This window comes from Carassius carassius, chromosome 46 (genome assembly GCF_963082965.1).
Source record: "Carassius carassius chromosome 46, fCarCar2.1, whole genome shotgun sequence".
NCBI classification, from domain to species: domain Eukaryota; kingdom Metazoa; phylum Chordata; class Actinopteri; order Cypriniformes; family Cyprinidae; genus Carassius; species Carassius carassius.
In genome coordinates, this window is record NC_081800.1 from 15,181,498 (window position 1) to 15,199,741 (window position 18,244).

Sequence of the window (18,244 nt, forward strand, 5' to 3'; positions counted from 1 at the left end):
TAATGTCTCTGTTACAGTTACAGCGGCATTCCGGCAGACATCAAGCAGGAAAAATCCCCACTTTCCCACTTTTTTTTTTTTTTTGCTAGTGACGTTGCTTTCTATTCTCTAGAGCCATATGACACCGCGGTGGAGTAAGGAACTCCTAGCTGTAGGAAACCAGAGCAGATCTTGCTGGAGGTGCAGTTAGGTCATTCTCACTCATAGTCTGCTGGCGGTCTCCACTTCCCTCTTTATCTTCTGTGCTGTCTCGCGTCTATTATCCATGGCAGATTTTTGACTGCTTGTGCAGTGTAGTGTAATGAGTTGAGTGCTTGGGGGGATCTAATCATAATCATAACAGCATAATTTATTGACGATAGTCCATACAATAAGACACTTCAGCCAGCTGCTGTGAAGGAATTTCCATGTCAAAGAATTATTATGAGGTTTGGAGGTAACTGTTTCTCCTTTGGTTAAACCATTGTTGAAACTTTGATGAAAAGAACAATGAAAAGGGAAAGACATATCTGATGTTGGTCCTCTTCACTGGGTTGTCACCTAAAGATGGTTTTGCAGATGGACGGATGGATGGATTGGTAAGTGGATGGGTAGATTAAGTTTTGAATGATTGGATAGGTGGATAGTTGGATGTTTGAGTAGATAAATCAGTGGATGAATAGAATAATAATTGGATAGGTAAATGTATGGGCAAGTAGATGGGAATTTGAAGGAACAAATGGATGGACGGACGGGTAGATACTGTAGATAGATAGATAGATAGATAGATAGATAGATAGATAGATAGATAGATAGATAGATAGATAGATAGATAGATAGATAGATAGATAGATAGATAGATAGATAGATGGTTTAATGTTTAGAGGGAATGGATGGACATATTTTGTTCTCTGGCAAAAAAACTGAATTCGAAACTTCACTGAAAACACATGAAAGTGAATATATTTAGAATTTCTTGTATCTTCCACTTAAATAACCAACCACTCTTTTAAAATACATGAAGTACCACTCTATGCTTTACTCCTATCCATTTTAATCCTGAAATTAGCACACATGCGTCATACCAGATACATGGCACAAGGAACAAGCAGAAGCCGATAAAAAGCCTTGAGGCTGCTCATCATGAAAATGTGGGAAGTGCAGAGAGTTTGTGGTTGTTTCTTAATGGAAGTTGCCAGCTGAGAGAGCACACTAAAAGAGATGTTAACCTTCTGAGATAGCATGCACATTAAAGATGCATTACAGAGCGCTTTGAAGTCAAATTAAGTCTTATTCGAGTCATGACAGAGGGTGTGTAGAATCGACCGGATGTGGTGCCCTCTTCTGTCTCCTTATTATTTGATGGGAGTTTCAGGTCATTGTAGTCTCCATGAATATCAGTAGATGCCCAATTGTCTTTGCTAAATGCATTTCTTAGCCTATGTGTCGGTCTGAAGGGAGATTAATGGCCCTAGAGGAGTGTGAGTGCTGTTTAGGGGTGCAGCACCACACCTGGTAAGTGAACCTAGAGCCCTGTGCTGGAGGCCCAGCTGACTCCGTGTTTTCTGCTATGTACATCAGGGGCTTAATTCCACCGGCCCCCTAAAGTCAGCGAATAGGCTGTGTCCAAAGATGACCCCTGATGCGGAACAGGGTATAACCTTGTAAAAATGTGTGTGTGTGTGTTAGTGTGTGTGTGCACATGACGAGTATCCAGCAAGGGGTGGGTTAAGAAACATAGCGTATAAATAATTGATAATATGTACTGGCTTCTTTGTGAAGATGAACTTCCATTGTGTATGTGCCAATCAGTATTGAAGGTGGGGGGTTTTAAAAAGAAGCATTAGCTCTCTGTGCTGTTGACCTCATTATGTGGCTTAGAGCATAAAATAAACATTCATAGACGAGAAACGTAGTGAAATAATGCTATGGATTACAAACACATTTCCCACTGATCTTTTGCCAGTATGTTTATTTTAACTTCTACTGAATATTCATTTTTGCTTTTATTTTTCACAGTGTGACAGATGAATAAAAGCATGGCATGGTGTCAGGAGAAGATTATTATTATTATTATTATTTTGCCAGTTGCTTCCAATTGCAAATTTAATTCAATAGAACCATCATTCTGGTTCTGCATTTTTGATTACTGTTATTCTTTATCCATCCATCTATCTGTCTGTCTGCCTGTCTATCTTCTATGTGTGTGTGTGTGTGTATATATATATATATATATATATATATATATATATATATATAATTATTGTATATATATATAATTATTGTATATATTAAAACCTCTACTTTACCTCAGTTTTTGCATTAGAAATTGTCTATTTTCCTTAATAGCTCATAAGATTTTTTTTCTCTTTTCCATTTAAAACACAAAGTTTGCAATTACAGTTTAGCACAATTTCTGGCAACCCTCTCCTTTAAATCACTATAAACTCGAAAGGCTTTGACATGTTTTTGGTCCAATTGCCCTTTTGTGTTTTCGCTGTCGTTCTAGCTCCCCCCTTCAAAACACTCCCAAGTATTCCCAAAAGCTTTTATTCTCGGTTTCCCTCTCTCTTCCTCATTGCCTCCCCCTTGTCACCCCTCCCAACCCTTTGTTAGAGACAGCCCCTCATCCGCTCCCCCTCTCACTGTCTTCTTCTTCATTCGAGACAGAGAGAGGGAGTCATGAGCGTCCGTGCCATAAGGATGCAGAAAACACGCTCTCTCATTGTTTAACGTAACGGAGAGATGGACTAAGTGTCATCGGCCAGTTTGTTTTCTTTTTTCCTGCTTTTTTCCTCTAAGACTCTACTCACTTGTGCGTGCCGCTCCCTGGATCTTTGGCTGAGAAGCGCTGGCTGAACGCAAGCTTGCGCTGACAGAGTACCTGCTGCCTGGGGGATTTTCTGACATGAATAGCGGTGATCAGAGTATATGTTTTGGCTGGCAGTGAACACTTCCTCTGAGACACAGCTGGAGCGAGTTTAAGCCCAGGACACGAGGTGGAACACCCGAAGAGGAATTGATGCTTGAGATAAACAGAGAGAGAAAGAGCTCTAAATAGCTTCTGACTCCAATGAAAAGAAATGAGAATGGAAGAGCCACTTTCCAGAGCGACAAACAACTTGGCTGAGTCCACAACAGGAGCTTGTCATGTCTCAGGAATTATGCACTAAAAAGGACTAAGGACTGTAACAGATCTATCCAAAGCAGTTGTCTAGTCTACTTTGCGCGTACCGTAGCAATCTCAGCTGTTTCTCGAATCTTGTTTCTGGTTGCCCTGATCAAGGAGCATGCCTCTATGCTGACAAGAGCAGCTGGGTAAAGAGTAGTAACCAGACACCACAACTTTTGACTGTACGGTTCATCCAGAGTGCTTTCTGAAAAAGAGGGGAGGTCACCATAGAGGACCAGTGTTGAAGGATAGGGGGTTTGAGGAAAAAGACCCTGCTTCTCTGCGGGGCATATGGTCGAGCTTCCTGAAGACAGCTGCTGACTCTCTGTGGGCTAATTATTCATTCATTCAGGAGATTCAGCCTGGGGCAGGGGGGAGAAAAGTTTTGAATTTTATGACCGAAGACAAGCCTAGTGTTGCAATTCTCTGGAGGATTTGGGAAAGGGTCACTCTCCAAAAGTTTGTGTGTTTATATGTGTGTGAGAGAGGCTAATGTCTCCAGTTCCAACTTGTGGCCAGCTGAGCGTTTCCCTGGACAAACGGCTAGCATGATGCCTAGCCACACCCACAGTGCCTCCTGACACATGCCACAACAAGAGCAGCCTGGCATCTTCATGCCTCTGTCAGGCACAGACAGGTGGCAGCACGTCCTGAAAGAAGGGAATTCATTGTGCCATAAAAAATAACAAGCACCCCTTAAGGCAAATCAAGAGGCAATTCATTACTAATTCACCAACCTGTGGAGTTCTGTGCTTGCGGATTTAAAGTACAAAGTGCAGTGGGGATTGTTTGCACCCGCTTGTCCATGTTTACAGTCTAGGCCAGGGGTCCAGTGGAGTTTTTGTCAAATACACTCAAAATAACTCAAACTCTAACCTTTCATGACAAACCACCCCTGTGCTTGGGAAAGAAGTGGAAGGATGGACAGAGGGTTGGGGACTGTATGACTGGTACCATTCCAATGTGGCTGTAATTTGGGAACAAAAATGCATTGCTTGGAGACTGATAAAAGTATTTGTCTAAGTTTTTCAGGAAGGAACTGCGATAAGAAGCACCACTGGAGTTTAAGCTGAAGCCATTTTCGGATTTCTTTTGTCTATCCTTCTTCTCGGAGTCTGTTTGAAACGCTTGCCATCTTGGCTTACTTTAGGGAAGGTGCGGAGTGGAGTATGACCAGTTGTCAGTACCCCACGCCGCTCCCGGAGCGGGACCGCATGTACCAGCACAAAGTGTCGCTGGTCGTGCGGTACTTCATGATTCCTTGCAACATCTGTCTCATACTGCTGGCCACTTCCACGCTCGGCTTTGCTGTACTCCTCTTCCTCAATAACTGTAGGTCACAGTTAGTGAAACATGACGTGCAGCGTATGTATATATATATATATATGTGTGTTTGTGTTTGTGTTTGTGCATGACCCCGTAGAATTTTTGTGGTTTGATAAGTTACAGATTACAGATCCCTTGTGTGCTCTGTAGAGTTTTCTTACAGTGATGCACACTGAGGCAGAAGGGAGACACTTTGACGGATGGATGGTTCAATAAGGATCGATGGCAATCAAAAACTAATCCCTAATGCGTTGGCTTCAATCCCCTGCATGACAATGAAATGAATAAGGATGACATAGATAAACTGTCCTCATCCTACAAAGTGCTTGAGTGCTTGTGTCTAAAAACACTGCTCGGTGGCATTCTGTCATCCCTGAAGCAGTGGTATTTAGACTGCACAGTGGGATAAAGGGGCATATTAGATGCCTTTGGATGTGAAAGCTTGGCATTAGCGTCAGTGCTTACTGTATCTGCTCGAGTGAATTTGCAAACGCTTTGGTGTCTAAGGGTGCCCCGCCAGCTGGTTTGTGTTGCTAGATAGTTTTTGCACTGTGCTTACAAAGAAAAGATTGGAGAAGAAACATGAGCTTTTTTCCTGTTTTAGATGTATTACAATCGCTATCGTTTTTTATCTGCCTTTTTGAACCATTGCATGCCAGGTTTTCTTATTCCGTGAATTCTCAGTTATATAGAAATGCTACAGTAGACTACAGTATGATTTCAGAGCTTTTGTATGATTTTGTTGGTACGCTCTGGTACAGAAAGAAGTTTAATTGATTAGAAAATAATCTCGCTGTGCATCAGTGCTGATGTCTCATTAAATTCTTAATGATATTGAAATTTAGATGAATTTTTAACAGGGAGCTTGTACAGAGCTTCTCTCTCTCTCTCTCTCTCTCTCTCTCTCTCTCCCTCTCTCTCACACACACACACACACACACACACACACACACACACACACACACACAGACAAGACTATATATATATATATATATATATATGGTGTGTTTACACTTGAGTTCAGTGGCAGTCTTTGGCTGTTCTCCAGCATTAAGTTTGTAAGATACCATGTGATATTACACTGCAGACAATGGTATGTTATTAACTGGGTCACAAGGGACCTAACAAAATTTAAATTATTTTTTTTGAGTAGATATTAACAGTAGATTGTTAAATAGTTACATACAAGAAATTAAGTGACTTCTGTATAATTTAAGATATGAATATTTTTGACCCTGGAAAGGAGAAAACAGTAAGAGGGAGCAAAAAGAGAGCATTAAGCCCTATGTGCCCTCTGTAAACCATTACCTATCTCATTTATCATAATCCTACCTATGCCCTCACTTAAAGAGATCCACGGTGCCTCTACATTAGATCTATATTAAGAGACCGAAAAAGGCCCTTCATGAAATTCTAAAAATGTGCCCTCTCCATCCCTCAATAAAGGAGTCTGAGTGTGAGGTTCATTTATAAGCCGAGCATGTCACAAAATCGATTTAATACAGACAGATTCCATTAGATTTAAACATAAACTCAGTTAGAGCACTCCATCCCTGTTCCTCAAAGAAGAGTAAAAAACTGGGACGGAGTGAAAGGAGTACCATTAACATGGAGAGTTGCATCGTACTGTTTGAAAGCTTGTTGGAGTGGGATACAGACCAAAGGTTAGTCATTTCCATTTTCATTTAGCAGGCACAGAGAAGAGAGGCCACACAGGACTAGAGCTGCCCAGCTCCACAACCAAATCCATCAGCCTTTACATACACATCTGCAAACTAGATAATACAGAAAGGAAAAGAGGATGACGGACACTGAATGAAAACATATGGCTGGCATATGTATATGCACAGAAATGATTGCCTGACTGACAGTTCATGTCGAGGTCTTTTTGTGGCCTGAATTGGCTGACTGTATCTGTCTTGTCATGCTTTTTACATGCCTATTTAACAAACAAATATTAAATGCATGTTTGAAATTGCAATATTGATTCTAATTTACATTATATAGTGATATGTGAGACGTGAATTCAGTTTTATAATATTGTGATTTATGTTTAGTTATTCTGCAGCTTTAAATTCTCTGCTTCTTTATCATGTATACTTTATTACTTCAGTACTTTGTGCAATTATATTCTTGACTCGTTCTCAGTTTGAATTTGAATAGAAATATTAGAGTCTGTATTGATCTAATGCTACACTGCGTTTAGTCCATTCAGATTTGCTTTGAATTGTGGTTAATCTCCCTTTTCCCCAAATAATATTGTTAATTTTTGGAGTGAGAATATTGGCTTAGTATAATAATAAGTATAATAAAATATTGAAATACTTTTCTCCATTCTGTTTTTAGCAATATTTAACTTTTTTTTTCACATTTTAATTTAATGGAAGTCATAATGCTAATGCTACATTTTGCCTATTTAGAATTTCTCAGATTTAAATTGTAGTTTATCAGTTAAGCTCCATTTTTTTTAAATATTGTAAATTCTTGGTATCAAAATATTGGTATAATATCATGAATGAAAACACTGCACTATATTACTCTTCCCCTTTTAAACAATATTTAACTTTTACATTTTTAAATACTAATTGGCCAAATGTTTGTATAACAACCATTAAACTGTAAAATTGTCAGCTGTCCCTGGGAACGATTTTATACTTAGCTGTGCTATCATATGTAGCAGCTTTGAATGCAACAACATTGCAATTCTTCATGTTAAGCTAGAGTCACCCAAGTATCAATATAATATTGTATAACCAGGTCCCTGCTGATTCCCTTAAAATAAAATTCACCAAAAAAAAAAAATACTTTTTAAAGTCAGTAGAGTCCAAACAGCATTGGACTTCTTTGATTTTCATTGTATAAACTAAGACACTGAGACATAAATATCTTATTTTGTGATCCACAGAGGAATCTGTAAGAAGCTTAAAGGTTTACAATAACGTAATAATGGATAGAGATGACACAACTTTCATTTTCGTTTGAACTGTCCCTTTAAGTAAAGCAAATGTGCTTTATTGTGAACCTTGTGTTGAATTTCTCAGCCGTGTATCAATTACATGTGAAACAAACGTTCCCCTGAGACGCGTACAGACAGTTGTTTTGCCCTCTGCTGCTACTGGACATATAAGAAAATCAAGCTCTGCTTGGGGTCGTCACAGGGTTATACATTACATTGTGTGAGCAGTATATATTTAATCTCTATGATACACACCTGTGTGTGTTTTATTCACCCTCAGCTATAGTGAGGTTTCCTGGAGGATGAAACTCTGTAACTGTCATGAGTGACTCTCGGACCAGTTCAACAGACACTTCATTATTCAAGGAGAGAAGCACAGCAAGCTTCCTCTTTCCCTCACACCTCTGTTTTTCTGTCTCTCTCTCCCCCTCTCTAGTGCCGGCTCTCCAATCTTCCTTTCACTCAGTTGTTGAGAAGCAATTTGAAGTGAGCCTAAAATTAAACTCTATCCTGGCAGTTGGGGGTGCTGCTGAAGAGAGGAGCGGAGATTCCAGCCCTGTGTGTGTGTGTGTGTGTGTGTTTAAGTGCAACTGGCTGGCTGGGCGATTGATGTGATAGTTTTGTAGCGTTGGTTATTCCCACTTGCAGAAGCAGTGTGTTGTAGCTGCACTTTAGCTGGATGGCTTCACACACGTGTTGTTGAAACGCTGGTTCTGTCAAGAGTAATAAGGTACGCAAGTTCAGTGTTCTCAAAATCACTTCGGTTTGGAGGAAAATTAGATTGAGTGGGGTTGATTCCAACTTCTGTGGCAGTTCTCAGTTTTAGGCAGCGCTGATTTTAATGAGTTTCACCCCAACAATTTTGGCTAGTTTTGGTGTCTAAATATTTTAACATTTATTAGTATAAGAGCTTAAAGTGATAGTTCACCCCAAAAAATTTAATTCTTTAATCATTTACTCGCCCTTGTGTCGTTCCAAACCCATATGACTTCTTTGGAACACACAAAAAAAAAAGAAAAAAAAAGAAAGATATATATATATATATAAATGTCTGAATGTTGTTTTATCCTTACTATGAAAGTCATTCACTGAATGAAAAAAAAAAACAGTTAAAACATTTTTTTAAATATCATCTTTTATATTAGTCTTTTGTGGACGTTTGTTGCTTATGTATAGAAGGCCTAAAGGGACATGCATTATTGTTTTTCTGTCTTGTTTTCTTGTGATCTGTAATTTTCTTGTGACCTCAACAAATGTTTTTTTTTTTTTTTTTCAAACATTATTCTTTTAGCATACAGATGTTTGTTTCCCTTGAATTGGCTCGTAATGAAAATGAAAACACGTTCAGAGTCCCTATAGTGTCTAAAACAGTAAAGTTGTAGCTTCCTTCACGAATGTCATACAGTTAGACAGGAAAGTGCTTTATCACTGATAGACATTAAAACGTTTCCGCTTCAATGAGTCGCTGAAATAAATCCAAATTTTCTCATCCATGGTATAGCAGCATAGAAATGTAAAAAAAAAAAAAAAAACAATAGAGAGCAACTTTTGTTATTTAAAAAATCAGAAGAACATATTTTAGATTATAAAATGTCAAAATCATGAGAGAACAAAGTTGAGATCTTAAGAAAAACAACTGTTGTCAAGATCACAAGAGAGTCAAGTCTGTATCTCCAGAAAACAACTGTTTTTTTTTTTTTTTTTTCTCTCTGTGTGGTGTGTGTTTTGGTGTGAATTTATCTGTCCAACATCCAATCATTTCAATGTCTGACCAACAACAATATATATATATATATATATATATAGATAGATACATAGATAGATAGATTGTAGATTGATAGATATTCTTTGATCAATAAAAAGTTAAAAAGATCTATTTTCTATTTGAAATAGATTTTTTTATAGATAACACTATTTTTGTCTTTACTGTCACTTTTGAACAATTTAATGTGCCTTTGCTGAATAAAAGTATTAATTTCTTTAAAAAAAAAATCTTTTGAACAGTAGTGTATAGTATTGAAGTGTTATGTTTTATTTCGCTGCTGTAGGCTAAGTGCATTACTGCAAACAAATTTGACAGCATGTCACGTCACAGATGCTGTCAATAGAGCTCAAGTTGTATTTAACCCGGAATATTCCTTTAATCTCATATTCCAACTGATCTCTCTTAATCTATTCTTTTTGAGATTTAACCTCTGTGAAAGAGTCATGTAGTCCACTGTCCACCCACTCATTCAAAACAACTGCTGACCACCAGGGACTGTCCGGATGTCTTCCTTTTAACTAATGTGCCTCTCTCTCTTTTCTTCTTCCTCCGCAGATAAACCTGTTCACTTCACACCGGCTTCTCCTCCTGATGGTAAGTCCCATAAGAATTCCCCTGAGCAGAGTGTTTTCAACCTGCCCAGATAATGATCTGAGCTCAGGTCCCTTTGCTGTTTGAAGTGGGCATCCTCGCCTCGCTGCTTGTGTGTAGCCTGTTAACATGGTCAGCGATTGCTGTTGCCAAGTTTATGAATATAAATCTCAGTATTAAATGAAGTATTGTTTCTCTTGTTGTCACCATGCACTGAGAGTCATTAATTATACAACAACAATTTATTGGCAAATGGCATATCTCTGCACAGATTAATTGAGAGAAACAGCTGGCTTCCCCACTTTGTTAATGAATATTTATATGCGACAATAAATGGGCTTTGGAGGTTACTCCTGAGCTTCTGGCAGTGGAGATGCTTCTCTTTATGAGCTGGAGGGAGCTTCATTATGGACACCGTCATAAATACTCTAACAAAATAGCTGTGTGTGTGGGTGTAGTCGGTATTAATGTGCCAAAATTACATGTGGTATAATTAACTCCATTGCACACGTGCAAACATTTTGAAAGTTTTCAGCATGGCTGTTAACAGCGAACCAGACCTGAATGACCAAAGCAGCAGCAAACAAACCGTAATAATGCTCTGAGAGCAATTCTGTGTTCATTTGTACACATTTTATGATTTAGTTATGGTTTTTGTATATTGGTGAAATAATTCCTTAAATTATTTAATATTTAGACATATTTAATAGACTGATTATGACGTTTAATTTTAGATTTAATTTAATAGAGCATTGACAGTGGTATTCTAGTATTATGTATGTACTATTACAGTAATTTCTTTTGTATTTTGTATTATCTTTTATATTTATATCTTCAGTATTTTAGTATTAGTAATTTGGGATTTTTTAAATTCTAATTTTAGTTTAAACTTTTAAGTTTGTTTATCCAATATTTATATTTTATTTTATTTCAGCTTTATTTCAATTAACAAAACCTATTCTTAATGATTTAATTTTATTTTAAACACTGAGCAACAAGGACGAGATTAAACAAATGCAAAATTAATCCAAATATTCAAATATAAATATAATAAAGTGTGTATGTATGCTCAGACATGTCAGTTCCTCATATTATTGAATATGATTTGGTTAATATAAAAAAAAAAATCATGCTCTTTCTAGACCCCCCCCCCCCCAAAAAAAACCCCATTGTTAGTGCACAGTTAATCTTGCAATTTTTTTCTTACTGTTTTCATCAACAGTGCATTTTAATTCAACACATTTAATGAGCATTACAATTCATCTTTGTAATTGTTGACTAAAAAACTTTGTTAACAAACACTTTTATCAGTAATTTTGTTGAGATTACAAATGCATTTGAAGAAACAGCTCTGCTGGGTCTAGGCTCGATTTGCACAATAATTGCCCAATCACCTGCTTCATAGCATACTATGTCTGAGGGGTTGAGAAAAGGCTTTAAGATTTTATTCCCCTGCATCTACAAGACTATTATCTCCTTGAAATGCTGTCCACGCAGCACTGCTGGGTAATTATGCCGGATTGATGTTTTGATTAACTTTACTCCTTACCAGGAGATCGGAAACTCATAAAATTTGACATAAAATGTATACATCTGATTTGTAGAGAAATAGAGGCAGTATACACTTCTAACTGCTTTTTAATAGAAGTTTAATGACTTTAGAGATTGCTTTGAAAACCTGCAGTTCAGAGAGAAACTGCGAGGCGCCGAGTGAAGTCGCAAAACTCCATTCCCTCTTTGATGCTTTCCGAACCTTGGGCTATTGATCACACCAAACATTTTCGATACATGGATGTTTCTTCTTCCCCGCCTGTTTGTTTCCGCTCTAGCCGAGCATTTAAAAGCCACAGCCAGCTCTTCATTACATTTCCGATTGTTCTGTGAGTTCTTAGACAGCCGCTTCTTTATGTGCCAGACCTACACAAGCCCACAGAAAAGCTCTCCTCTCGGCTATCTCATCCCATGCCCTGCGGCCACTGTCTTCAGAGGCCATTAAGCGTCAAGGGAGATCGGTTGTCCAATTACACTTCCATTCCCAATCCTTCATTGCCAAATTAATTTGTTACAAGACTGAGATGTACTTATATGAAAGCCTATGCATTAAGAAAATGAGCATGAGTGGGAAAACATGTCCCCCGTTCCAAGGACGTAATGACATTCCCAGACCAAATTATCCACAGATATTAGATTAAACGGAATCACATCACAGACATATTTCTTACTATCACAAGCACAACTGAAGTCTTTCCCCTTCAAATGGCAGAAACCAATCCGTATTGAAGCTTGTCCCCACTTTTGAAGCATATTTGTATGTTCATCTGCCCGTTCCAACTCAATAAAATGAAACTTGACAAAGCAACCTTTAATTAGCATCATTTTGTTGGCCATTTGTTCAATGTCTTTAAGCGGATGTCCTTCAGAGTTTTAGCCGCTCAAGCCAGCATGTGAGCGGCAAACCGAACACTGCCAGATTCTCAAACTCAGGGCTGTGTTGCCCACACAGAGGACATTAGTGTAAGAATTGGCAGAGCTTTGTCCCGTTAATTTTCTCTGTGGCGTTTTAGAAAGTTGGCTTGAGGAAAACATCTTTCTTTCGATAAAACAAATATTTGCTTCTTTTTATCCAGCCTACTTACAACGTTGTGTGCGCCAAGCGATAAACTTGAGGGGATTCTGTACTTGGAATGCTTTTGGTTTGGCCAGGTATTCATGGTATTTTTAGAAGGAGTCAGCAAAACATTAACTCGATTGTGTTGGAGAGTTTATAACCATTAGATCAGATGTTTTTGACTGGTTTGAGAGTTACGTATGGGAAGATGTCGCCTGTAGCAATAGGTCACCTAGCATTCCCTCTTTAATTTGGGTCATGTTGGAAAATATGATGGTGAGATACGGACATGGTAACTCAAACCCTCCTCGCTGTCTCCTACACATCTCGACATGTGGTAATGAATACACTCCATCTGAATGCAGCCTTCCGTTCGGCGTTTGTCACAGCGAGTTTTCCCCCTTGGGGCCGAGCTGTACCTGCAAGAAAAAAAAAACATAATAGCATATTGAATCAAGTGGGTGGTGGGATGTAGGAGTGAGATGTTTATGTGGGTCCGAGCTATGGAACTACTTTCAGAGACCCTGCCAAACTTTCTTTAGCTTTAAAAACTCAAACGGCTTCTTCAAAAAGGGGAAATGATAATAAATAAAAGGCAGGGCTTGTGTAATTTATTCAGCTATTGCTGTGTTCTTGACAGAAGGAAGCAGAATTAATTATTACAAGTCTCTTATCTTAATTAAATCTTTTCATGTCATGGATTTCACACAAAAGAGCCAGAAAAATCATGTTCATCGCCTCTTTTTTTGGTTTGCAGAAAACGGCGCGTATCAAGATATCAAATATGTGTCATAAATTCTTCTGGGGATTAACTACTATAGCCTACCTAATTAGAGCGCTCACTGAAGTTTTCGAGTTTGACATTACGCCTGGAAGTTTTGTTGCCCTCTGTGCTGGTTGAACATAAATACAACTGCGAGAAATTCTCGAGAATGTCTGTCTTTGTAGTTCTGAAGAATCAGCATTTGCTTGCATAAGCAACAAAACAGAAAGCTTGTCATGTCGGGGAGGTGTGGATAAAGCTTGTTTTGATATTAATCTGTCTAACATATTCTTGACACAACATAGCGGTGTACAGCGCAGAAATGGAAGCTATTGATTTCTGGAGGGGAGAGATGGCAAGTTTACGCATAGAGGATGAGAAAGTAGATGTACGATGTGGTCCGTTTGTTAGAGAGAATTGTGAGAAAAGCAATTCATATTGACATTTGCATCAGTGAGGTTTTGTCACGGCTCTGGTTTTACCTAGGCTATAGATTGAATATATATACTCAGAGACTTTTGTGTTGAAGTCAAATTGGCATTTGGGTCAATGACATATAAGAAGGTCCACCATAAAGAAAAGAAAAGCACTTTGAAAGTTCTTAGAGATTAACTCTTTGTATTCATGTTGGTTTCATGTGGTTTTAAAGAACATTTATACAACTTTTAATTCAATTTTCAATGAAATGATTCTAAAACTGTCTTAATGATGGAACCTTCAAGGAAATGTAGTAACATTTTCCATACACTTTATGTGAGTGCACATTTTACAGATTGAGCTAACCTAAAAGTTTCAACTCATCTGATATTTTAAGAGACCTTGATGCAAGGAGAGTGAGTCAGAGGGAGAGATTCAGGAGAGTCTGCGGGGTCCTCTCTGATTTAGTTTGTTATGCTTGTTGGTTGGACAAACATACTTCAGAAATTCCATTCATAAATCATAAATGACTTAAATTAAAAAAAATATATATATATATAATTTAATGTACAAAGGATTATTTAAGAATTATATGTTATTTATTCATTTATTTATAGCAATTTCATTCTCAGGACAGTTTTATCACCCTGATATTTTTAACTCTTTCCCCAAAACATGTCAAAATGATTATTCATTGAAAAACTTAAAGAAATTTAATCGAAGAAGGGGTGTATTCAAATCATTGTAGAGGTGTATTCATTGCTCTTTAGTAGCTCTCTTGAATAGTAACATGGTTACAACCAAAATGGTGGCAGAATGCAGTGTGCTAAAGCACTCAGTAAATCAGGTCTTTATGAGAGGAAAATGTCTACTGATGTAGTTTTGGATTTAATTGTAATAATTACAATGCATGGCAGTAATTAATTTTGGATGATGATGAAACATTGTGTGCTATTTCTGAAGCATACACGGATGCATTATTGAGGCAGTAATACCTTGAGTTGCTGTGTTGTACGATTAATGTGATCATTTGGCACAAAGATCCAGGGTTCAGATGTTGTTGACAGGCTTACAAGGAAATACGAAATGACTTGATAGGACCATAATGCAAAGGCAATCCCTACCGTTTTTTTTTGTATTGTTAATGGCCCCCGTTAATATTAGAATGCTCTCTAGTCTCATTATGAAACCAATTATGTTGCATACACTTCAGTTTTTATTACACACGCTCTGACTTCTCTTTCTATGAGTATAATTGTTCATGACTTGAGTAATGTAACAGATCCTTTAAACCATTTATCATTATTTTATGGATGTTATTCCATTATAGTGTATGAGCAAACAGTAATATGAATAATTTTCAGCTTAATATTTGGTGTATGTATTTATTTGCACAAATTATCACAGTATTAGTGTTTTTTTAATTACATACAACAATAATATACTTATGACCTTGAATGTCATGTAAATAACATCATACTTGATTATAGTAATTATTCAGTGCCATATAATATATCTAGGTAACTTTTGTTACATAACCACAATATTTCTTTTTTTTTTGGCCTGTACTTGGGCTTATTAATAACAGCCAAGAGCATTTTTCTTCATTAATGCCCTTTTTAATTTAATTTTATTTAATTTTTCAAGTTAGATTCAAACTCTGATCTATCTGCCAACCAGTATTTCGGAGAACATGGATTATACATACCTAAATAATATACATAAATATTTGTGATTTTATATACATGATTTTATACATACATAGATGCTTGCATACACATTAGGGGTGGAACGGTACACAGATATCATGGTTCGGTATGTACCTCGGTTCGGTGGTCACGGTTCAATACGATTTCGGTACGACAGGAAAAAAAATCTACTATGTTCGGTTTCTTTTCATTTATTTTGAACACCGTAGTACAAATAATATTTTTTTGACACCTAGATGTGAAAATACTAAATATTATTACAGTATGTTGAATATATATATATATATATATTACGGGTTGGCACGGTTCGCTGAAAAAAATACGAACATTTGTAAGTCGCTTTGGATAAAAGCGTCTGCTAAATGAATAAATGTAAATGTAATGTTCCATGTGCGGTTCAATATCAACCAGTAAGATTCCATGTACGATGTCGCGTTTTCATTGGTCAGTCGTTGAAGCCTATTTCTGATTGGTTGTTGCCATTTTGAAAGGGTTTTATGCCAAGAGCAAAGAGAAAGAAATCGAAGAGAAGAGTAATTGGCCATGCGCGAACGCACAGGATGCAGTCTAAACACGTACACGCTTACTTTAAGCGAAGAGGAGAGATTCGCGATTGCACTGAACACGTTTTAAGTGCAGGCATACTCTCTGAGCGAGCCCAGAGAACATTCTTACAAGAGCAACGTGTATCTGAGAGTGTATCTATTTTATTATTGTATTATATTTTGAGTAGGCTATCATTTCAATTTAATAAATAGTTGGCGATAGTTTCACAAAAATAGAAATTCTGTTTATTTACATTTAAATTTACTCAACCCAATGATTCAAAAGCAGCTTCTTTAACAAAAGTATAGCATGTGTAATTCTAAATTAAATATTAATATTTAAAGCTACATTTTGTTTGCTTTTTCACATTTAACACAATTAGGCTCTAAAATATCTTCTGAGGGTACTTTTTCTTCCTTTTTAAAAACATAATAACATATGATAAACTGAAATCATACTCAAAAGTAGATACCTGATTTATTTTACAATAAAGCAATTACAAATATAGATATAGGGAATATAGTTATCGAATGACACACATTAGTCCAAATTTGGAAATTATTACAACGGTTAAATAAATAAGAAAATGTATGGCAAGTCCTGACCTTTTGGATGTATTTAATTATAAATACCTTTGTAATCTATAATAACAGTACATTTATTCATTCTTGAATATTAATATAGGTACCTGTAATTTTGGCCAAATTATATATACTTTGTTTGTGAATTTGCACATGCTATAATGTAAGCATCATTTATGACCCCTTTGTGTTTAATAAAAAAATAAAAAAGATTGATTAGTGAAATGAAAGAATGATTTAATAAAAAATGAGATTGATTATTAATTGTCTCTCATTGGCCTGATTAGCTTTGCCCTCAAAACCTTTCTAAATTAGTGGTACAGTATTGCATGATTTGTACATAATACACTTTGCATAAACGTTTGCAATTAGTTTTTTAAAAGGTAATGTTACAGTATCAAGGCCTCTATGCTTACTTTTCTTTTTTGATATTTTTTTTTATTTAGGAACATAAATAAATTAATAGGGCAATATTAGATTTTTTTTTTTTTACCTTTTTGATCCCATTTTCCATCTCATTTTTATTAAATTAGTAAAATACAATCCAGAAGAATAAGTTACCAGTCAAATGAAATCAGCATCAACATTTCAGCTTTGCCAGGCACAGAACTCTGCTGTTGCATTAAGGATTATACAGACTTTTTGAGAAGACTTAGAGGTGGCGTTAATGTATTTCATAAGAACAAAGTAATGAAATTAATGTTTAAAATATAAAGTTTTGAAAATGGAAACATTAAACGATTTAACTGACTCATTTATACTTTCAAATGAAACTGAAACCGACAGTAAGTGGCAGCATGTCACTGCCTTATCAATGAATCATTTATTTAATCGATTCGTTCATTCATTTAAGAACAAAGCAAATGACTCTCTTTATGAGTTGGTGATGGGTAAATCATTGACTTGCTAGATTTGTTAAAAAATGCAGATTCATTCAAAAACGTTCAGAAACAGCTGTGTGTTTGTTTGGAGATGCACCGCGATCAGCTGTGACTTTGTTTGAATTTGTTTTTAAGAAATAGAGCAAATTAAGTGTTCCTGAAATTTAAGCCCATATTTTCAGGGGCGCCTGCAGGATTTCTTCCGAGGGAGCCCTCTCTACACTGTTTGTTATGATGAATGACAATACTGCAGTCTGCTTTCACGATCTGAGGTGAACCAATAAACATTTACTGCCTTCATTCAATCCTCATACTCCGTCTGTTTAATCTTATTTACTCTCCTAACTGCATTATTATTATTATTATTTTCAGATTTGCCTTTGTTGTTGATGCTAATACAAAACATCAGGGGGGACTCTCATAAGTCTATTTTTAGGGGGGGGTCAGCTCCGCAGTTCTGCTTAATTCAGCTATGATTATCATTTCAGTTTATGTTTATAAATAAATAAATATATATATATATATATATATATATATATATATATATATATATAAAAGAAAATTTATATTTAATTTAGAATTACATATGCTCTACTTTTGTTTCAGAAGCTGCATCTGAATTGTCATATATTTACAGACTAAGACAGTTTGGTTATCAGCATTCTTCAAAATATCTTCCTCAAACGCAATAAAGGCATAAGGTTTGAAACAACATTAGGTTGAGTAAATGTAAATGTAAATAAACAGAATTTCTATTTTTGTGAAACTATCGCCAACTATTTATTAAATTGAAATGATAGCCTACTCAAAATATAATATAATAATAAAATAATAATATTACTTTCTTATTAATTTAACTGTTGAATAAAATCATTTCCAAATTTGCACTCATTCGTGCCTGGGGTGATAACTTTATGATACAAAAGCTATATGTATAATTGTAAGGGCTA

The 18,244-nt window shown here is 36.4% G+C and overlaps 1 protein-coding gene across 1 annotated transcript in view; it reads left to right on the forward strand.

Annotated features, from left to right (window-relative positions):
- Nucleotides 1–18,244, forward strand: part of LOC132129020 (agrin-like) — a 268,355-nt gene that overhangs the window by 112,223 nt on the left and 137,888 nt on the right. Inside the window, exon 4 of the mRNA XM_059540418.1 lies at nt 9,754–9,792. Coding sequence (XP_059396401.1) covers nt 9,754–9,792 — 39 coding nt within the window. The remainder of the gene's footprint in view (nt 1–9,753; nt 9,793–18,244) is intronic.